Source organism: Calonectris borealis, chromosome 22, assembly GCF_964195595.1.
Source record: "Calonectris borealis chromosome 22, bCalBor7.hap1.2, whole genome shotgun sequence".
NCBI classification, from domain to species: Eukaryota; Metazoa; Chordata; class Aves; order Procellariiformes; family Procellariidae; genus Calonectris; species Calonectris borealis.
In genome coordinates, this window is record NC_134333.1 from 10900358 (window position 1) to 10923715 (window position 23358).

A 23358-nucleotide genomic window follows, 5' to 3' on the forward strand; every position below is an offset into this window, starting at 1 on the left:
GACCTGGATCGTGCTAGTGGCTTTAACAAGTACTTTATTGAGTCGCAGCTTAATATGATTCTTTAAAGGTAGCCAGCACCCTCCTTCTGGAAGGAAGGTTCTGGCAGCCCTTGCAGGAATCCAGTACTTCCTCCTGGCCTTCAATAGCCAAGAATGATACCGCTCCTTCAGAGTCAGTCAAACATACCTGCAAAACCAAAACAGAGATGCTCCATTGTTTGTCTTCAGCAGGCACAGGAAACTCTGTCTGCATCCACAAATCAACATGAAAATTTCTCACAATTTAGTTTATTGTACAGAGTAAACAGAGAACAGTTTATTGTTTTTTAACTTAAGATATATGGGGCTCTTGTTTCTCTGTCTACAGCCCCTGGCATACTGTGCCCCTGAAGATAGAGCAGCACCTCTAATGAGCAGTTTATTTTTATTTATCAAAAATGGATTGTGTTTGGAAGTGTGTTACACTACTACTCTAGCTATGTCCACCTTCTCATTTCAGTTGCAATTGATCTTTCCTGTAAAATGCTACCAAGAATCAAAGCATTCACAGAGAGGAAGTTTTTCTGCTTGACTGTTAGAAATGAAATACCTTTCTGGGTATTTTTAAGGCACGTGCAGAATGGTCATCTGATTTCAAAGACAGATGAACAATTTACATATACTAAACTACTTAGCATTTAGCTATGTGATGTGAAAATAAGATATTGGTCTAGTGACATTTGAAGTCAGTGAAAAAGCTTATATTGATGTCATTATCCGGCTGCAGCATTTTCCCGCTATCTCAAGGACCAATTTCTATGCACGTCTTTGCTCCTGAAACATTCTTCCTTGATGTACATTTCAAATCTAGTAGTAAATGTCTTATCGTGAACTCAGTAATTGAACTCTCTACAACAATATTAACTGAGGCTCATTATCCACCAGGCTTGCGTGTGCATGTGTTTTTGTTTTACATTGTATAACTAGCTGCCCAGCCCTGAGAGCAAGATAAGATGCAAGTCTTTGAACTGCAGGAAGGACAACATGAGTGACTGACAGCAGCAAACCCGTGAGACTGGTTGAGACAACTTTAATTTATTTGTACAGCATGCATATGGAAGGGTTCTCACCTCCCGTTTTGGTAATGATAAATGACAAGATGTCAACAGTTATTAATTAAACTGCCTGGCATAGCAATGTACATGATGATAAGACCTAAGAAATGTGTAGCATTCCTTTTACCCCATCATGAGAATGAGGCCCCTCCACTGTTCTCTGGCACAGCAGAGATTAGACTAAAGCATCAATATTCCAGTACAAGCTGGCTACCTAGTAACTGCCTGAACACAGGGCCCTAAAAATTGAAATCCTCTCTCATGCGATGTGTAGTAATTAAACTTCAGCATTCTTTCTGCAGGAAATGTTTCTCCTGTGTTGTTCCCACAGATTGTGCTACAACAACAATTTTAGCCCCATGAACTATTAACCAATTATAAAGGGATTTTCTGCATCTGCTTTAACTGATCAAACAATGTTTTTTTCTTGCCAGATATTGTAATTTAGGATACAAACCACCAAGCGTACACAGGACTCAAGGCTTTGGTCAGTCAAACAGAATGGACTCAGGGGAGTAACTCACACCCCATTTCAGCTTTTCTGATTTGACTTGCCAATATTCCAGCTGCTTTTCTTCGTTTAAAAAATCCATTGCCTCACAATTGCAATGCATTTATCCTATTCTACTTTCATTTGTATCTTTCATATCTATATCCTTTACGTATGTGCTACTTGGAGCTAATTATGTCTATATACTGCTCAATTACTCAGAATTTAATATACACCCAATTTCTCACCAGCTTACTTGCCTAATGAAGCCTTAGTTCTCTTCTTAGAGTCCCTTTTGAATTTTATGTTGTATAAGAATAGCCTACTGAGTTAATTCAGTTAGCTAATACAGATTGTGATTATTTTTGTCTGCATTTGCCGCATAAAGCAGTAAATAAACTCTCAATGCTGTAAATAATAGTTACTAATCATTATTACTTAAAATGGACCAGCAGATTCTCTTCAAACTTTATGTTTCAGTGAGTTTAGAACACCGTACAAAGCACTGGCAAAGAACAGAAGTGGTCTTAAAATAACATTGGCGTTAACCATGTGAGTTAAGGGAAGTTCTTTGAAGTAGCCACTAGCATGGGAGGTCCTACAGGTCAGAACTTCCCAATTTTGTTCCAAAGAGGAGAAAAACAGCCATGATGCAAGCAAACTATCTGCTCATTAGATACTCACAGTATCACAGAATTGTTGAGATCGAAAGGGATCTCTTGAAACCATCTAGTCCAACCACCTTGCTCAAGCAGGGTCAGCTAGAGAAGGTTGGCCAGGACTGTGTCCAGTCAGGTTTTGAATATCTCCATGGATGGAGATTCTACAACTTCTCTGGGTAATCTGTTCCAGTGTTTGACCACCCTCACAGTATTACCAACTGTGGACCCAAAATGAAGGACAAGGAAAGCTTATCATTATATTATATCTCATAATCAGGAGCCTGTTGTTTAAGACTGAATTATTTAAATTGTAAAGTAATGTGGCTTAGACATAGAATCAGCATCCATGCTAACTCAAGACACACAAGAGACACACGGGTTTGGACCCCTGCCCAGCACAGTGAAGAGGGTTGGAGTGTCTGCCTATAAAATCGTCTTTATCCTCCGGAGCCAAAACTGAAGCACTGGGATTGTTGGTGTCTGGGCTTGCTGATTCATGGTAGTGGTGAAAAGGTGTCTAATAACAGTTGACTTCAGCCTGTTCCTTTGTCAGGACTCGGGGGCTAATGCTGAGTATGCAGATGCCCAGCTTCTACCGTGCCAAGGCTACACGCAGTAGTGACAGGCAATTCCAGCAGAGCAAATGCTACGACTTTTTGCAACCCCTGGAAAATATTGGTCCTCAGATGATTTGATCTGTCTTGCTCAACTTGGCTTCTGTAGTCAAAAAGAAATATTCTGAACTGGAAGCTCATACATTACATGATTCACTTTAGGTTTTCTTCAAGCTCTACGTTGAGTTCAAAATTAACACGTATGTGCCCTTTTCTTTTCTCACGTGCCAGGAGAGCAGGTGTTAGTGACTAGGGAATGCCTTGTACATCCTATTCCTGCAGCAATGCCTCCTGCAGTATTGGAGCTTGGTAATTTGCCTGTTTCGTCTTCCCTAGTTACGCAGCTTGTGCATTCTGAAATCAGGGATTGTTTTTCAAATTAACTTTAGCGGATGTGTAGACTTTACTTTTTCATAAACATATAGCAGATAGGAAGTAAACCATATGTATCTGTGCGGTCTGAGGTAGCTGCCAGGAAACACAGGAGGAGCCACTTGTGTGGAAGCCTTGGCAGCTGCCATGAGGTTTGTGTCTGAGCATTTTCAAAAAGCAGCAATGAGATAGCACCTCAAGACATGTGTTTCCAATAGGAAAAATACAATGGCTGACTAAGGAGGCTTGGAATCAGTCACTGTATGAAAAATAAAATGAGATCTACAGTAGACAATGCAAAAGAACAGTCTTGTGATATAGTGAAAAGAGTGAGAAGAAAGTGGCAGCTAAATAATTACTTCCCCTAGAGCAGCAGCCTTTCCAAAGTCACCATGGCACTTACACAAACAAAGAGGGTCTTTTAGAAATACATACACAGCTTAATCATTTTCACAGTTGTTAAAAATACTTTCCAGTATTCTTAAACGCAAAAAAAAAAAAAGGCACTATAAAAAAAGGAAACCGTCTCCCAGAAAAAAAAAAAAGTAGATGCTAACTACATCTTCTCTCCTTCCAGTGACAGTCTCCTGACTCAACTCACTCTGCAATTAAATCTTGTAAAGCTGGTGGCAGCACAAAATACCCTCTTTAAGGGCACTAAGTGCCTTTCACAATGTGAGGCTTTGGTTTTTCTTGAAAGTGCCAGAATGTTTAATCTGCTTTTCTTTTGTTATTTTATTGTTATTATTTTATATTTATACTGTACAGCCCTAACTGCCTTCACTGGGCTGGGATTTTTTAGTCCCATACATGAGAGCTTGCAGCCTGAAAGTTCTTACTTTGTGTACCTGCTGACTATATTTTACCATGTTTTGCATTTAGTATAATTTATCTACAGAGAAGGGACTGCTTTAAATATCTGTTATTTGTAACAGATGAATGCTATGACCTCCATGACTAGAACTACTTTAAATATTCCAGCTGGTTTTAGACCTTTCAAATTTGCCTGCCTGACTAGTATTAAATTTAACTTTTAACATTGGCAACACATAGATGTGTGTAACAGTATGAAAAAGAATACATAGCAACACTGTACATATGGGTCCTTTTTTTTTTTCAGTCTATGGGTAAGTCCCACTGCTGTATTATTTAGTATTTAAAATACATTTATTCAGTGCACTTCTGTAAGGCAATAACAGATTATACAGCTTCTCAACCAAAGCATGACCAGGTGCTTTTTCTTCTTTTCTTTAGAAACAGTCAAATGAATCAGGCCAGCAAGTTCAATTTTTTTAAATTTTTTTTTTCTTTTTTTTCAGCAGTTAGAAAGCATAGATCCATTTTACGGTTGTTGATACACCTTTTAATATCCTCACATACTCTGTGATTCTTAACTGTGGGCAAGAAAGCATGCTATAATTTTCTTCCTGCAGTTACAATCAGAAAAATGTCAGCTGAGAATTAAAATGTAAAATACTGAATATGCTAAGGAAGAGAGCTGTATTTGTTAATATAATAATAAAAGAAGACTAAAGAAACATCCGACCTCGTACCTGTGTAGAGTTTAATATCACATCTGAGTAAAAATATTTTGAAAAAGCACTGCTACGTGCTGATTTACTGCAAAGTATGTCCAAAAGGTTGTGGGTTTTTTAAGGTAAACCATGTACTTGGCTTTGTCCTCACTGCTTGCAAAAAATGTAATTGAAATGAAGTCAAAGGAGAGAGCTCAGCTTAAATCAACTGACAAGTTAATCCTTGTTTACTCATATTCTAAGAGGTTATTAAGCTTAAGCATTAAATCCAAATATTCTTACCTGCTATGTGTGTCAAGGTTATTTTCAAGAGATTGAATGTTACTGAGAATTCTCAGTTTTGGCTCTCAAGAGATGTAACTCATGCCTATGTATGTAACCAGACTAACACGGTTGATGCTTGATTCTGCAAACCATCACTAATTCTACATTCACTGGTGCTGAGAAAGCTATCTCTCCAGGAGCGCAGCATGCAGACATACAGCTGAGTCTTAACAGACAGCTTTTGTCTTCTTAAGAACATGGGTCTTGCTTAATCTATACATCCTGTGAACTGCACAGAAGTCCATTCTATAAACTAGAAAGAACAGAGTGTGAGTAGAAAGGGTTCTAAGGGTACAACAGAAGATTCTTAAGAATACTGAATTTACAATGTGATTCTCCACCCTATTTCTGATATGAAGGGGGTGACAATGTAAGCTAGCATGGAGAAGGTTAGACATAGCTGTAATAGGAAAGGCTTCTCTTTGGCAACTGTGGAATAATGGTCCAAAGAGTTCTTCATTGATGAAGCATTTTGCAAGATTTTTTAATTTTACTTGGGAACATGTCATAATTATATTTGAGATTTTTTTGATACCTTAGTAATCAGAAGAAAGCTTTTTCAAGCTTTTTAAATTTGCAGACACCCGGAAATTTCCAGTGAAGGTGTACTCTCCTGTGTAGTGAACATATTCGATATAGGGTCATTTTTCTCACTCAGTTTCCAGACCATCCCCCTTAGAAGTGGTCCCCAGAGTCTAGGTGTTCATAGCCCATGACTCGAGAAATTATCTGAAATTGTTTTTCTGTTAAGTGAATTTCTTGAATGTTAACTCATTTTAAATTGTCAGGGGCTGCAGATGTGAAGAATCCTTCCATTATTACTGCTAAATGTGTTTCTTTTTGCTGATTAGTATGGCTTTTTTGGCCTTTTATAAGTAGAAAGAACTTTTTTTAAACTGTATAAATGTAATCTGGGTGATTTCCTTTAAATATTGTCTTAGGATCCAGATGTCAAAAATCAGTATAGCTCCACTGGAACCCATATTGGTTGCAGTTTTCTCTTGGACATGATTTTCTTCTTAGTTACATTTTGTTTTTTTTAAAAAAAAAGTTTCCTGGACCAGCTTCTCGTCAGACTTGTGTGTGAGGTCTCACTGAACAGCCAGTTCCAAATACGTTTTTAGTATACCTGCCATTGCCCCAAAGACCACTCATAAACTTTCTATAATAAGTTAGGGGGTTTTACACGAATGCCCTTAGGCACATGTCATTTCCACTGCTCTTGGGCCTTCTATTTGCCTTCTAAATAGCAGAGCATTCTATATCTGTATAAATTAAGTTATATTTTCACTGTTTGCAGGGAAATGCAATTAAATTCAAAGTCATTGGATATAACGTCTGTATGTAACATGTACTTCAAAATAATAGTGGTGTATTTCAGTAAATATAGGGTGATGGTGCTGCTGACCAGAATTATATATTTGGGAGCTGTGCAGCTTAAAAGTAAATTGAACGTGGACTGAGTTTATTGCTCATGCAGACTGTCTGTTCAGACTATGCTACAAATCAGTTGCATACACATCTGATGGCCACTTTGAGGTTCCAAGCATCCCAAAATAATGAAAAACTAGCTAAAATCCTTAAATTCTAGACAGACAGCATTTCCAGCTAGAAGAAACGGACATGCTTGAGGATATGATGCTTAAATTCTGAAATGATGCCGGTTTTCCCAGTAGGGATATCCTATTCACAAATTCCTGTCACTGAACTATGCTCCATTGAACGTTTGCATTTATTAACATTTTTCACTCCACAAAGTACTATTGTTCTGTTCTTGTTGCAACTGCAAGTCCAAAGAATAATCCTTATGACTGATTGTTAGCTCTTGATGCCGTGTTAGAGATGTTAATGACAAAACTAATTCTAGAAAAATGTATCTTTTAAAATTACTGGGCCTATTTTTGGCTCCGAGGAGGACCCTGGACACCTCTGATTTGAAGATTAATTTATTCAGAGGCCCATATTAATTGATGAGCGGGCTGAAATTTCACATGCATTTTCTCAATTCATTGAAAGTCTATGCAATTGTCTGTCCTCTCTCTCCCCTCAATAATGATTTTCTGATAGCGCTACTTTTGTTTCTAGACATGCAGAAATTCATCATGAGTGAAAAGTTTCTGGTTCTGAGCACCACCCTTAATCTGAAGAACAATTTTAGAAGAAAACTATCACTTTTAAAACTAACTTCTCCTGCTAATTTGACTAGAAAAAAATAAGGCCCTGCAAATAGCAAAACCCTCCAAATGGGAGAGTAATTACCTTAAATTAAGCCTTATTTCTGGTTATAAAAAAAAAAAAAACAAACAAAAAAACAACCAACAACCACCCAATTCTAAAAGCATGTTGTGCAGACTGGAAGCATTAGAGTTAAATACTGGCCATTTTATAGTGAAAGGGAAGGAAACAGACAGGAGGAAGGAAGGAAGAAGAGATTAGAGAATCTGACAGATGTAAATAGTCTCAGAGGAGCCACTATGTCCCAAGGCCTGTCCTAAGGGAAGTTTTTATACCAAAGAATCTGGTAGCCTGAATGAAGAATGACATCATTTATTTATTTAGCCAGAGCTGAGATGTTTTCTTAAGACATTGAAATAACCTCATGCCACAAGCATTAAATTGTTGGCGAAGAGATAAAGATGTCTGTTTAATTTAGGGGCTTGATAACCACGAAATAAATACACTTTTATTCCTTGGTTTGAGAGTATATTTAAATTGCCTGGAAAGCCATGAATAAGAAAGCTTGAGCCTGAAGGTTAATACTACAAACGGCCTGATGTGGGAGTCTTCGGTAGGGAGATGTATGACTTTGGACTTGTAACTCAGTCACGGAGTTGGGGCTGCTTCCCTTTGGGATGAAAATGATGGCATTACCCTTATGGACACCAAACACAGACCAATATTTCCACATCCTGGGTGCTGTAAAAATTCATGAGAGGGACAATTTCAAACTAAAGTGCTAGCGCCAAAGTGTCTTGACAGCCTTACCTAGATCAGTTAGAATCTGAGTAGCCAAAATGTGGCAAAAAGTGATTCACACTGCATCACACGCTGGATGTTCATGGCACCAGTGTGAACCAGTCAGCCCCTGCTAGCACCAGGGAAAAGCAAGGCTGGGATGGATTACAAGCTTAGATACTAAAGTGACCAAAATGACACCAAGCTGAATGATGTGGTTGATACTCAAGAGAGAAGGGATGCCATCCAGAGGGACCTTGACAGGCTAGAGAGGTAGGCGCATGTGAACTTTGTGAAGTTCAACAAGGCCAAGTGCCAGGTCCTGCACCTGGGTCGATGCAATCCCAAACATGGGTACTGGCTGGGCAATGAGTGGATTGCAAGCAGCCCTACGGAGAACGATTTGGGGGTATTAGTGGATGAAAAACTGAATATGAGCCCACAATGTGCACTCGCAGCCCAGAAGGCCAACTGTCCTGGTCTGCATCAAAAGAAGCGAGGCCAGCAGGTCGAGGGAGGTGATTCTGCCCCTCTACTCCATGTCGTGAGACCCCACCTGCAGTACTGCGTCCAGCTCTGAGGGCCCCAGCGTAAGAAAGACATGGACTTCCTTGAGCGGGTCCAGAGGAGGGCCACGAAGATGATCAGGGGGCTGGAGCACCTCCCGTATGAGGACAGGCTGAGAGAGTTGGGGTTGCTTAGCCTAGAAGAGAAGGCTCTGGGGAGACCTTATAGCAGCTTTCCAGTACATCAAGAAGGCCTATAGAAAAGATGGGGAAGGACTCTAGCAGGGAGCCTAGTGATAGGATAAGGGGCAATGGTTTTAAACAGAAAGAGGGTAGATTTAGGTTAGGTATTAGGAAGAAATTCTTTTCTGTGAGACACTGGAACAGGTTGCCCAGAGAAAGTTGTGGATGCCCCCTCCCTGGAAGTGTTCAATTTAGCCATCCATTGTGATGCGGTAGAGGTGAGATAATGTTTTGAAGATTGTCTTTGTGTTCCTTATACTTTTATTTCAGAATTAGCAGGGCTTGTGCTGATGAGTTTTACCTCTACTTGGGTTTTACTGATTAGTTTTACTATCCTCTTTTCACAGTAATAACTTGTCCTCATAAAAGAGTAGTGAGAGCTTTTAGGATTGAAAGAAATAGCTAGTTCATGACACAGTGTCAGGAACGGTTAATGGGGACAGAAGAACTAGCATTACTTCCTTCCCTTTGGGCTTCAGACACAGTACCTTTATTATACTCTAGTGAGAATAAAATTTGTGAGAATAAATTTCGTGGCATCAGAAAATACAGAAAAGTGCCATATTCCTAATTCAATGAAAAGACAAGAAGGCATCATGAGCCTTGTCCATGAAACGCTGCAGCCTGATGTTACAACTCTCCAACATTCAGTGTAAACACTGTTCCCACAATTCTGGGAACAGAAGAGAAATCTACATCCCTTTGTACATTACTGGAAAAAACTTTGTGCAGAATTGTCCTTTGACGGCTCTAAGACTCAAAGGGGAGCAGTTGCACTGTTTTGTATAACTGAATAACATCAGCTGTGTTTGTTTTAAGTTCTGCAACTTCTACTGGCTTTATTTTAAACTCAGAGTTATTTTAAAGGTGAACTTCCATTACTTGCCTATCAAGGGGAGTTTCAGTTTATTCAAATTTCAGGTTACAGCTGCACAGTATGTTCAATCCAAACTCAAGCTACATATAAATATGTCCTATGTTAACTTAAGACTTTTGAGCCTGTTTACTATAGAAAAGTTGTTCTGTGCGCCCATATACTGCACTAATTTGAGTGAAACAAGCTAATTATAAGTTGATGTCATATGGCTAAAAAAATACATGTTTATTCCTTCTGTATTTCATGATGCTGACTTTCTCAACCACATTTGCAGAACACACACAGAATGTGTTTTCTGAGCCTAGGGCCTCACTGGATAAAGTTATGTTCTTTATTGTGCAATTTGTAATTAAAAAGTTGAACCTCTTGCAAAATCTTTGGGACCTTGTGGATACCAGTAGGCTGTTTGTGCTGCCTGTAAGTTTATCTTTCACTGAGTAATAGCAGAATTGTATTTTTGCCAGAAAAAGAAAATAGGCACATTGACTATTTATTGTAAGTCGGTGAGTATATTGTAGAGAATGCGCCATATTTCGTTGTCTACACAAGCTGGAAATAAAAACGGGGGACAAATGAATGTTCAAAGCTGATTTGGAGAAATCATGAATTCTGTCTGAAAAAAGCAACTTGATTGTTTTTCTGTGGACTACCCATTATGACAGTTTTTCGGTTGCTGACAGGCAGCTGTTTCCGGCCAGGTGAAGGTAAATTCAGTGACCTTGTACTACTTATAGTTCAGTAGCACTTAAATTACGTACCATTGTGCTATTTTATTGCAAAAATTACAATGAAGAAATTCGCTCTTGCCTGAAGAGTTTATAGTCCTGAAGAAAAGCTATTTAATGCTTCTGTAAAAGAAGCGCACAGCAGGTCTCTGCCCATTATGAAGCCCCTTTGGAGTATTTGTTACTCTGAAAGAGCCTGTCCCATGTACGTCTTGTGTCCAGTAATGTTTCGCTGATGTAAGGACAATCTATAAAGTCGTTCTGTTTTCAGTTATTTCCTCTGTGTACAGTATCAACATTTTTTCTTTGGAAAGAACTGGAAGTGTATAGATTTGGTGTGAAAGACAAACTGAAATTTCCTGCACTCATTCTCAAACCCCCAGTTAGCGATGGCATGTCCTCTGTACAGCATGTCCCTTGAGTCGTAAATAATGCTTTCAGTAAACATTAACATAGTTTATTAGACCAGTAAGTCACTCTCTAAATTTCTGTCTTGTTCTAGAGCCCTACTAACAGCTGTAAGTAATATGTACTAATCTGAGGCTAAAATCATGTACAGCTTTATTAGAGATTAAAAAAAAAAAAGAGAGTGCGTGAAAATAAATAAATAAACAAACCCAAATGCTCTGTTTGAAAAGAACCCACATGGGGGGGGATGTAGCAGTCTCCCTCTGTGAAACATCCCACATTTTGATTTTGCCAGCTGTTGGCAGAACACTACTATTTCCTGTTCCTTTCCTGATAACATAATTGTAAAAGAGGTGGTTGGAAGGGACTGTTTCAGGAGTAAGATTAAAGAAGACTAAGCATATCTACAGACTGCTCATCTAATCCACTTTTAACCTGTGGTAAGAAACCAGTGAGAAACAACTGTAAACAGGATGGGCGTTGAGAGGAAATATAGTAGTGTAAGTGCTTCAGGACTCCCTGTCCATTGGTATTCTTGTAAAAGCTTTTATAACATGCAAAGAACCAATCATTACACGGTAAGTCAGAAAACTGCAAGATTCTGAATGGCAGCTTAACAGCAGGAAACTTGCACTTTTGGTAGAAGAGGACTGTGTGGGAGGATTGGGGGTTTTTTGGAAGAGGATGTCTTTAAGGTGAAACATTTGGGAGAAAGGTATTACTGGTTTACCTGCAGCAGGCCTGGAATCCTGCATGAAGTCTCAGATAAAGTGGAATAAGTCACTTTCACTGGCTTATCACAGTCAACATTTTAAAACAATAGCCAGTAACTTTAGATGCCAGTGAGACTGTGGAATAGCTTTTCAGAGGAACTGAATTGCTTTTCTTACTTAAGAAGCACTTGCAGGTGTTCATGCTGATTTCCTAAAATTAAGCCCCAAGTGCCAAATTCATGAAGTCAAAGATAAGTCTGGAAAATGTTGTCACAGGTATGACAACTGTTTGTATTAGGTTTTTATGTGAGGTATCAAATAATAGTAGTGAAAGGACACTTTATCTACTGGCTGTCTTGAAAAAGCTGTTTATCTTTACACCTGTGTTGAAAGATCTGCACGCTATATGCAGGCCAAGCTCAGTTTTTCCTGACTTCATTGGACAATGTCTTTGTTTCTTAAAGAACATTGCCTTATAAATGAAAATGGGCATAGGTCTACAATATCAAATTGTTAAAAAGTTTAACTGTTGCTTGGCAGCACTTGCAAGGGGATTCCACACTTTTTTTTTCAATGAGAGAAATCTGAAGCAATCAGATTTCAATCAAGAAATCTTGATCGACAGTTCACAGACTTCATGTTTTCTTTGGTGCCTTTATCAGGTTGTGAACATATGAATCAGCAGATGAGAACAGGAGGGAACCCAAACAGAGGGAAATTGAAATTGGCTGAGTTTTTCTTCTCCAGAGGAAGTAGAAATGAGAATATTGAAATAGTTCTGAGCTCCACATCTGCCCAGGAAGACTTTTTCCATGAGAAATGTCGTGCATTGGAGCAAAAAGTTGCAGGATGGAGATTCTTTAAAGATGTGTGGGTTATCAGTTGAGAATTAAGGACCCTGACTCTCTCTGTCACAGAAATTGGAGTCAACACCCTGACTGTTCTGTAATTCACTGGCTTTGCAGCAAATCAGCTTTATACTATAGCTGAAAATCAATGAGTCTTCCTATAATTAATCATTGTTTCTACTTTATTAACAATGTATTTAAAATTAAAAATAACAGACTAATATTTTTAAAGCAGTATTCTCATTCTCTACATGGAAAAACATTGCATAAATAATTTCTGAGAAAAAAATAAATACGTAATTCACTCTCTGAAACAATACCTTTTCTCTCTAGGTTCTGGTCCCACATAAAATAATTACAAAATCTATCAACATCACAAATTTCCATAGTTTATATGATTTCAGCATAAACTCTACATAGAAAATAAGAACAGTGAGGAACTGTCTTCATCCCAAACTCTGTTCATCTGATACTAGGCTTAGCACTTCTACAGGATATATACAGGATGTGACGATTCACTTTCTAATAATATTCTTTAATGTAAAACCACAAATATTAGTCTGAATGTTGAGAAGCTAAGTAAAGGAAAGTTGCTGTCAAACTAAAGATTTACCAAAGTTGCACATACCAAAGACTTTTCTAGAGGAATTCATGACTTTAAAATTAGCAGAGGCTCACTTTTAATGCAGAACCAGCACCTTATTCCCAGAACTCGGCTTGCACACTCTTTGCACTACGAAGTGTGTGGCCAGATAATCCAAACTCTACAGGATAGAAAATGTAAATTGAGATATCTAAGCTGATACTAAAGTCAACTGTGTTCTAGGAAATAAGGAATAATCAGTATCTTTTATGTTAAATTATGCATCGTTAGCTGTTTACAGGACAAACATCAGTGAGGTTATCTGGTTTGAGAGGAGCATCCATTTCATAAACATGCTCCACTTAGTAGAATTTGTTTAATTGTTCCTAAAACAAATCATTGTCCCTAAAACAAATACGGTTTTAGTTGTCAAATCTCAGTTTTGAATCTGATGATCCTACAGTCTGTTAATTAAAAGTATGAAATAGATTTGTCACTTTTGAGAACATGAGTGTCGTATTTTGATTTTTGTGGTTTAGAGGAAAACAACTGGGGCATGAGGACATTTGACAGGATGTTAATTTCCCAACAATTTGACTTCAGTCACCATAACTGTTGAAATCCCTGCTATCATTGACTTTCTACAACTCATTCAGAGAGTGGTAACTCTCCTGGTGCTTCCCTAATCGCATGCTTGTCCTGCATCATGGCACTTATAAAAGTGGGAAAGGGATCTCAGTGTTCTTTTCACATATAGTGAGTAGAATGATGTCTAACAAAGTGTGATTGTCACCATAACAGCTTCACTTTCCTCTGCCTTCCTACTTGTACAAGCCATATGACCTCATGTGAATCTCCAAGGTGTACCTCTCCTCTCAGACTGAATTTAAGTGTTGCTACCTCCAGCTCGGTTTGTCTCATTCTCTTATCAGGCCATAACTGCTATAATCTGATAGACTTTTGACTATGTGAGCCTTTGACCCAGCTTAGCAGAAGGAATTGGAACCTACTGCAGTCAGAACGTCATGCTGTGGCCTGTGAGTGCCATTTGATGTTTTGAAAAATATCCAGAGCTGCTAGGCTGTATCACTCAGAGCCACCTTCTAATAAGCATTTTCTAACTCATGCTGGTTAGATTTGCTGCTCCTGGCTCTGGAGAGACGGGGCTTCTTGTTCTTCTGAGGTCTGACAGTTTCCTTTCCAAAGTCCTTCAACTCAGACTGGTTGTGGTAGCGAGTGTAGCGCTTGCATTTGCAGGACGTGACAGCTCGGAATTTGTAAGTCCGAGTTTCCTCCTCCGGACAAGCCATCTGGATGCGCTGCGTGCGAGTGTGAGCAGGAATGCAGCGATAATCCAGGGCATTCTGACGCCACCACTTCCCTCTACCAATAGAGTTGGGAAGGAGGTGTGAGGGGACACACTGACCAGAGCAGACCAGTTCCTTGACAGGCTTGATGCTGCGGCAAGACCCCTCTGTGACATAGCGGGTGGTTCGCATTTCTCTGCAGCTAAAGTCAGAAGCATCTGCAAACAAGAAACACATTAATTACTGACTACTTTCTTCCCCATCCTTGAGAAAGCATTTTCTGTTTCTGTAGCAGATACCTAGCTCTGAGCTAGATACAAGCTGGACATCCTGAATAGCAGATTTTAGGAAGAGTATCTCCAGACTCACTCGTGCAGCTTCTGAATATTTGGTTACTCTAGTTATGAGACCCTTGAATAACAATGTACAAATTGATGAATAAAATCCTTCTCTTGCCACTAGGTAAATTCCATGTCAGGGCTGTGCAGATGGGCAGTGGAGCTTCTGAAGCGTAACCCCAGCAGCAGCAGTTACTTCATGGGAAATTTTGATGGGATACTCCTGGCTTCATTTACCTGTGGGCAAAACCTTCCCCCATTGCTCTAGTTTAACTCTATTGACTTCAGAGGTTGACTCCAGATTTAAATTCTTTTGCCACAAAGAAAGTGTTCCTTAAGTGATTTTTAACTAGCATAATGTGTTCCAGGTTAGGGAAATTAGCAGTTAACAACAGTGCTACGGAATTCCCACTCTTCAGGCATTAGGTTTTCCAAGTTTACTGCTCTCTGTGATAATCCCACATGTCCCACATACTTTCCTTCAGACAGCTAGAGGCATCTTCTGGCTGATTAGGAACCTTACAGTATTTTTTCCCCCCATTTTCTCAATGGATAGCTATAGGCAAATGAAACATTAGGAAATACAAGATTTTTTAGCATTAAGGATTTAGAAAAACTTTCTACTTGTAGGAACAGACTTTTTCCAAAGGTCTCCTTTGCCAGGTGACATGCTTGGCTAATTGACTTGTTTGGAAGATACAGAATTTCATTTTTGAAGGTGTTTATCAAAGAACTTCATCTAGATAAACGTTAATGTTCTTCTCTTAGTCAAAAGGACAGTTTTAACTCAGGAATGCTACTTGTGGTGGAAATCCTCAAAGGTCAGCTTGCAAATAGAAGGCTGTGTCTGTTAGGCCCATTCTCCTTGCTGTGCACAAGGTGGTTCCCTCCTTAGTACATCAAAAGAGAATTTTGACCCTGAGTCATTCGTGATAGAACAATATTTATTCAGACATTTTAATTTTTCTTTTTCCTGTGAAGTACAGAAACATAATTTTTAGTGCTTAGGTTTATATTTATCAGAGTACAACTAGCAATATTTCATTTTTTAAAAGTTTTAAGGACTGCATTAATGAAATGAAACAAGCCTTGTCATAATGCTGTGACAAAAATGCTGACAACTGAACTCCTTGTGCACTTAGTCTAATCCTCCCAAGTTCCCTAAGCATTTAAGAAAATTATGTCTATGTAAAAAATAATGCGCTGAATCAGGTGTACCACCATAGCACATAGGCAGATACAGTTAAATATACAGGCATTTGCCTCAGCTATATAGGTTTCTTTTCTATGTCCTGTCCTGTATGTGTGCAGGTTTCACATACTGCAAAATTATTCATGGTCTGGTGTAACGTCATGTATCCTGGGAAGGTCTGGCTGCTTTGGATCATCATTTTGATTCCTTGTGTTAAAGGTGTTAAAATAAGTATGCAAGACCATTTTATATCTTGAATAACTGTCCGGTCTCCTTCACTCTCTTAACTGACAGCTGCAGCAGAAAAACACAATTCCCTTCCAGTTGTCCCCATGAAAAGGTGGCTAGCTCAGAACTGCAATGCACAAGAGGGGAAACTGTAAGTTTGACTCATTGCCACATGCATTTGGTAGCCCAATGTGTCAGACTAGAGGACCAAGTTCACCCTATTTGCCAGTAGAACACTTCTTTAAAACTACCTTTCTCTGTTTGGTGCTAACTCCCCACCTTCCATCTCTCCTCACAAAGTTTGTTTTGCATCACTGCTAATGTTAGACATTTGGCCAAATGCAGTGACAATATGTTATGAAGTATGTCAGTGCTGTTGAAGTAGCTAAACTGATTTTAAGGTTGCACACCTCTGCAAAATACAGTCCCCTCCAATTCATTTGGGCATGAATTCCCCTCGGGAGTGCTTTAACTGTTCATAACAGCTTTTCTGGCTGCTGGAATCTGGCTGAAAATCTGTTGGCAAAGGACAGTGAGCAGCACACTTCTCTCATCTAGCTGAATGCAACCTCCATGTACCATTTTTGCTGTATGAGCTTAGACTTCACTAGTGTGACTCTTTCTAAATATTAAGAATTTATATTATTATCTCCACTGTCAACCCATTGCCCCATCCTAACATCAAAGAGAGAAAGATGACTTGTGATATTTCCTCACAGTGCTTGTGAGCACAAAACACAGAGAAATTTAAGTAGTATCTTCTGCAGGTTTTATGTATTGAAGTTGTGTCTGCAGAGAGCAGCTGAGCAGAATAGGAATGCATATTGCAGTACCTAAGGATTGTTCAATAGATATTCCACATTTTTCATTAGTAGACTCCGGTATATCCCTTCTAACGTTTACATTGATACTTCTTCAACAGTAGATGTAACTCCCTATCAGTTACAGCATTAGGTCCACACCTAAAGGTTTTAATAAATAAACATATATGACAATAAGTATTCTTTTTCAAACTGTCTATTAAGGTCCAAAACAGTAATAATGATGTTATTTTCCTTACCGTTAGGGTCTGGAGCTTGTTGTATGTGTCTTCCTCCATGCTTTGCCTGGTTCATTGTGTTGTTGTTGCTGAAAGTCTGCTCCATCGGTGTTTCTGTATTTTCAGTGATATCAGGAATGATTTCTGTAGCATCATTTTTAAACATTTGCCACCCTTCCACAGATCGAAATGCAATTTGTATTAAGACACAGGCAGAGCACACAGCCCAAGAGATCTGCATGGTGGCAGCTCACAGATTAGCTTTTCAGCACCCTGACAGTCTCAGATCCCAGGCAAAGCCACATTATTCCCCTTTTTTAAATCCTTTTTAGAACCAAGCCAGCCAATGACTGTACAAAGTGGGAAGGGCCAGACAACAACTCATTCGTCTCAGCTTTTGTCTGCGTGAAATAAAATGGGTGTGTGGGGGTGGATTAGTGACAATATTCTACAACTTCTATGTAAAAACTTCTCATACGCGCTTCATTTTTGTGCCTGGCAACAATGGTGACTGGCAAGAATAGGATGAATTGCAACCTGACAAGTCTTTCTGCAGTTTTTTCTAACCATGTTAAAATTAAAACCTGCTTCTACCTCCATATTTGAATCTTTGGCTATTGTCTTTTTCAAAGGTTTTTCAGACTTTTTATTTTTACTGCTGTTCTTCTTCTTCCCCCCCATCCCAGGTATAAAGTTAAGTAAATCTAGAAACTGTAGCTCAGTAGTTATGCTTTTCAGTCTCTGCAGGCAAATGATTGTGGGGGGGATAGCTTGTTTTTTTTCCTTTACAAAATAAGAAGCTCTACATTTTGTTTCACAAGTATACTGGAAGAAACAGGAAAGAGCTTCTTTTCAAAATGAGAAGTTGTTTTGTTTAGTTTTCCTTAAAAAATAGGCTAGTTGGAATATGTTAGTTAGGGTAAACAGCCAAGATGTTGTACTTCATGCTTTTTGATGTGCCCTTTCTCACATTTTTATCACTTAAAAAACCCCCCATAATTTGCTTTAAATTCATTGTATACTACTACTTCTGCTGACATTCTGCGCAAGTGTTGAATATAGGACATTTGCTTATTTTAAACACAAGAACATGACCAGACTGATTTCCGTTCATGATGCAACCAACAAAAAGAGAGAATTGATGACCTTATGTCTAGGGCACCTATGCCCAAGATGTATTCATGTGTCATGTTTTAAAATCTCATCTATGGTATTCTTCTTCCTTGCAAAAATAAGATGATAGTGGTGATAGTCGCATCATTTCTTTGTCTCAAGACCACAAACACTTTCAGGTTATTTGCAAATGATGTCAAGCTAAATACATTAATGGGAAAGCATCTCAGCTTTTAGTAAGGTTAGATACCACATTGCGCTCATCCTACCTACTGAAAGCAAAATATTTGCTTAAAGCAGTAGAGGGACACCCATGTGCATTACTGCAATGTTTGTTGCATACATCCTCATGAAAATATTTCATGTAGAAGAGATTCAAAAGTGATTCACTGTCTGACTTTTCCCTACTACTGTAAGACTCATCATCTAAGGCTTGCATTCCATTCTGACAATTTCCCTGACCTGGCACGGAAACCAGGTGTCACCAAATTTAAAGTGGTGGTGTATTCCCTCTTGGTGTGACCTTGATGATAAATAATAGATTTAAACAACAGCAATGACCTGAGGACATTTCACCTCTTCAGCCTTACACATACACAGAGACACACACAGCAGATGCACTAACGGTACTGAGTTTCGTGAGCTTTAGCCTACCTGCTCTGTACAATGGTCCTTTCCTAAAATAATAGCATCTGAAATATCTTGTGACATGCTTTCTCTCCTACCCTTTCTCTCTGCCCAAAATTATAGAGATTAGCATTCTCAGAAGAGCCCTCCTTTCCAAATATTACAAAGAATCTCTAAAAGCAATCGTGTATTGTGTTGCATAAAACTGTGTGCCCTTACTGTCTGTTCCCCTTCCTCCTTTCCTCCAGCCCACATCTTATGCATCCTACCATCTCAGAAATTACTCTGTTTTTATGGAGGGATACCACATACTATTTTCTTTTTACAAGATTTTTTTTTCTCCACAGCCAGTCAGTCAGGATATCTTTCTGTAATACAGACTGTTGTCACATAATTTGCCTCAGATGTCCTGATTCCTTTTTCCCTATAATCATCATCAGCAGCACTGATTATCTTTCATTAATAACTGCCTCCTTTATTCAAAGCAGTTAATGATGATCTCACAAATACAGGAAACCCAAACACTCAGCCATTGCAAACGTTTTCCAAGCATAATTTTTCTCACTTATGAGTAAATCTATTTTTGGCTTAGAGCTACAGGTGAAATCAATTCAACAGCAAGGGATACACAACTTCACAGGGGCATCACAGGATTGCCCACCAAATAAAAAGGATTTTGAAGAAATGATGGATACCAGCTGGGAAAGCTGTGGAACCACCTTCCTTGCAGATTTTGGTTGGTTGGTTGGTTGGTTGGTTCGTTTGTTCGTTGGTTGGTTGGTTGGGGTTTGGTTTTTTTTTCCTTCAAAGAACAGGCTAGACTACCATGATTAAGTTATACTTGAATTGTGTACAATGATCTCAAGCTCTGCTTTCAGGCCTTACAATACAGCTATTTTTTCTTTTCTTTGGAAATACTGACATGTGATCTTTTAATGGCCCTCAAATGAATAAAATGGTGTGGGGTTTTGTTTTGAGGTTTTAGTTTGGTTTGGTGTTGTGTGGTTTTTTTTGGTTGTTTTTTTTTTGTTTTTTTTTTTTAAACTGAACAAGTCAGGAAGGATGACCAGGAAATAAAGAAGATTTTTAACTTGGTATTATTTTTGTCAGATAGGAATACCACCTTGTAGTGGTATTCACCAGTAGTGACCTTATCCAAAGTGAGATCACAGCTTGTGGCACAATGGAGTACCGCTGAAAAGCAGAAGAGGAGAGCAGAAGAAAATTGAGTACTGGTAATCATTGAACCGTTGCTACCTATTCACTCCCCTATTTAAATGCTTTCAGAATTGTATCTATCTATCAAAGCTCAGTTTCTATTAATTTGTTTTTATGTAATGTCTGTCTAGAGAATTTCCAAAAGCTATCAGTGTAGGCCTACTACAGAGAACCACATTTACAGTAATCAATTGTCACATAAAACATAAAAATTTTCTTGATGTAGCTTCTCTAAGTACTTAAACAATCCCCTCTATTAACTGTCTTAACGTTTATCTGTATTACCCAGTGGGAGAAATAATACCAAAAAGTCTATGGAAGTAAAAATCAGAAGCTATGTTTAGCCTCTCGCTTAAAACTTCTTGTCCACAAGCTAGGAGGGCAGCCTAATAGAGGCAAGAAAAGAATCCAAATCCCATAGACGTTCAGATTCCTTAACTACAAAAACATTCTTCCACATCCTGTAGCTGTTTGCCTGCTCACAGTACTTTCTGCAACAAAGCAGATGTGGTTTGGGCTGCAGCCCCCCACAAACAATTGATTTTTGCACTGGGGGAAAAAAAAGAAGGACATATCAAGGACGCTTTCAGAATGAACCCTCCCCCCCCCAGGGTGGAACTGAGTTTGGATCCTGTATATTCAGAACTGGGATGCTATTTTCTGAGCTGAAAAAACACCACCTTCAGCCATGTTAAGAAGGAATCAGACATATTAGGGGAGCAGGTACAAGGAGTAAATTGGCACCATATACTTAGCCTGAATCCGTTGCTGCTTTCTGGACTCAGACTTTGTCCTGATTTTCTTGCATTGCAACGCTGTACTATGAAGGCAGGCACATATAAACCAGTTTCTGAAATCTGTTCTGTCACTTTAGCTTCTGGTGCTCACTATGCCCACACCTGGGCCAAGGGGTGTTCTGTTAGGTATCCAGGCCCTAAAATACACGTGTGCAATTTAAGCTTATCTGTAGACAATGGCTCACTCATAATTTACACGCTGCCCAGGAATTCAGTTCCTGACATGTTCAGGAAGAACTTGTTTGCTTCTCCAACAGTTCTTTTTCTAAGACGCTGCTAAGCCGCCCTTGCCCAAGCAACTTTTATCTGTCTCATAAGAATTTTGCTGAGTCACATACTTCCTTGTGAATGTATCAGTCTGAATGCTGTGATGTGATTTCCTCCAAGTAGACAAGAATAAATGGAATCTTAGTATTCTCCCACCAGAGACCAGAAAATGCACTAATAAATCATTCTGGTGGCTTGCCTTTTTCAGTGGTAAGACAGAAAGAATACATTAGATTTACACAATAGCATTGTTCAGGGATGGAATGATGACTATCTAGTGAAGAATAACAAGCCTACAGCTCCATCTGGTGAGTCTGCTAGCCAGCGACCTTGGCATACTGGAATTAAAATAATAAAAAAAACCCCAACACTTAACTGAATTACTCACACAATCTGCATTTCCAGGATTTATCTGCAGAATAGAAGAAATGAATAGGACACTAATTCTCACGAACAAGTCCCTAGAAGATACTTCTCAGGCCTGTTCTGTTTTCAGTTTTACTCATTGGCGAAGCCCAGAAAGTAATTTTAGAAGAAACCGTTGTGCTATACTAAGCGAGATTCCATTAGATAGTCCCTCTGTGCTGAAAACATTATAGTAAACTAGCAGAACTAATTTTAAAAAAGAAGGGAAAAAATCCTGCTTCTGGTTCTAGCATCAGAGATTTAATTAGTTCTGGACAACAGAAGATGGCTCAATGAAAATATTTAAATGATGAAAACAAGTATTGCAGATATCCTTTCTGCGGTTCTCCTTTGCTCAGCGGGAGGAAGATATATTTGACACGTTTGTTTTTCAACTCAGAGAGCATGTAGTGTTCTTATACACAGTGCTTTTTAATTCTCACATCACCAAGAGAAGTAAGCCAGGCATACTCATGGTGTAGGAGAAAAACATGTCCAATACTAACACAGGCTTAACATCCAAAAATGAATTACAATACAACATGTTGTGGCTGCTAGTCCTGCATTCGGATGCTGTTAATTCTAAGTTTGAAATAACTTCATGAAATATTCACTTTTCAGCAGTGACATATTGCAACATTCTCTCATGAAGTGTTTTCTGGCAGTACCTATGGTTCAGAGCAGCATGCTAAATACAACACTCTTGTCAACATTGTAGTCTCAGCTGCAGGACCGAAGGATGAAGAAAGCACTCAGAAAATGTTATTTTTGCTTTGACTCTTAATTTTTAGTTACAAACTTCTCTACTGTGCTTATGCAATGGCTGAGGAAGATTTAGTTCAGCGTGAGTAGAAGGTGAATTTAGTTTTACATATATCGTCGTTTTATCTATCTGGACTTTCTTCTTTGTTCCTTGCTATAAAATGCTAATAGCTTCTCGCCTCCACTCTTCCCCCCTCTCCAACTTCACCAACTCTTAAGTACAAAAACCCCAAGCTATTGCTTTTTCTTTCATTGTGCTGGATTTGATGTGGTAGATATCTTTGTTCTATGATAGATGCATATTTTACAGAGACCCCATCCATTCTCCACAAAATCTACACAAAAGGTATCACACTGTATTCAGGATAAACATATTAATGTAAATCCTGATACACTATTTTAGCTATAACCAAGAGGTTTCAACTCCAAAAATGTAGTGTTGCTATTTGCAACTAATAGTTGTTTTAAGAAATATCTCCCCCAATTAGCATGCTTGTAAGGAACATCTCACAGCAAAGGGCAGGTGTGCAGTAATTTCAGAAGAATAAAAAGGTGTATTTCTTCCAATACTTTCTCAATTTCATATTACATGGAAAGAAAGCTCTCATTCCTGTTTTTATACAATCCTTCCTTCTACAATCAGAAAGAGAAATTTAGAAGCATACAGCATATCATTATGGATTAGAGGCATACAAGCTCTTCTTGGCCAAGCTAAAATAGGCAGAGGAATTTGCAACATTACTGTACTTAAAAAGCAAGATAAGACTAAAAGAGGAAGGATATGATCCATTAATGGAGCAGTGGTCTGACATTGCACAGCTAGAAATGGTTTCATTACTGAGTCACTCAAAATAGGATATACCATCTTAGAGCTCAATTTTTAAAATCAATTTATAGCATTGTCTTATTTATTCCTCTCCACCCTCATATTACAAAATGTTTGTTAAGTCAGTTTTGTTATACTGAGATAAATGGGCCAGAGTACCACTGAAGTTATCACTCGAAGTGTCCTGTGAATTAAAAGAACATCTTGAATAGAAGAACAAATTCCTGTATGTCTTGATTTGTCAGTATTTTTTTGATACTGACCAATACAAAAACATCACCATAAGGTAA

General features: G+C 38.6%; 1 protein-coding gene across 1 annotated transcript; it reads right to left on the reverse strand.

The window, feature by feature from the left end:
• Window positions 1-12023: 12023 nt before the first annotated feature.
• SOST (sclerostin) lies at window positions 12024-23358 on the reverse strand. Its single transcript, XM_075171789.1, has 2 exons — window positions 17075-23358; window positions 12024-14474 (listed from the first exon to the last, which is right to left on the reverse strand). The coding sequence occupies exons 1-2, from the start codon at window positions 17292-17294 to the stop codon at window positions 14053-14055; spliced, it is 642 nt and encodes a 213-aa protein (XP_075027890.1). The 5' UTR covers window positions 17295-23358; the 3' UTR covers window positions 12024-14052.

Excerpts from the sequence above, each read along its gene's own strand:
- SOST (XM_075171789.1), bottom strand. The coding sequence starts at position 17,294 with ATGCAGATCTCTTGGGCTGTGTGCTCTGCCTGTGTCTTAATACAAATT. Across the intron at positions 14,475-17,074 it reads ACAAGCTCCAGACCCTAACG|ATGCTTCTGACTTTAGCTGC; the intron begins GTAAGGAAAATA and ends TCTTGTTTGCAG.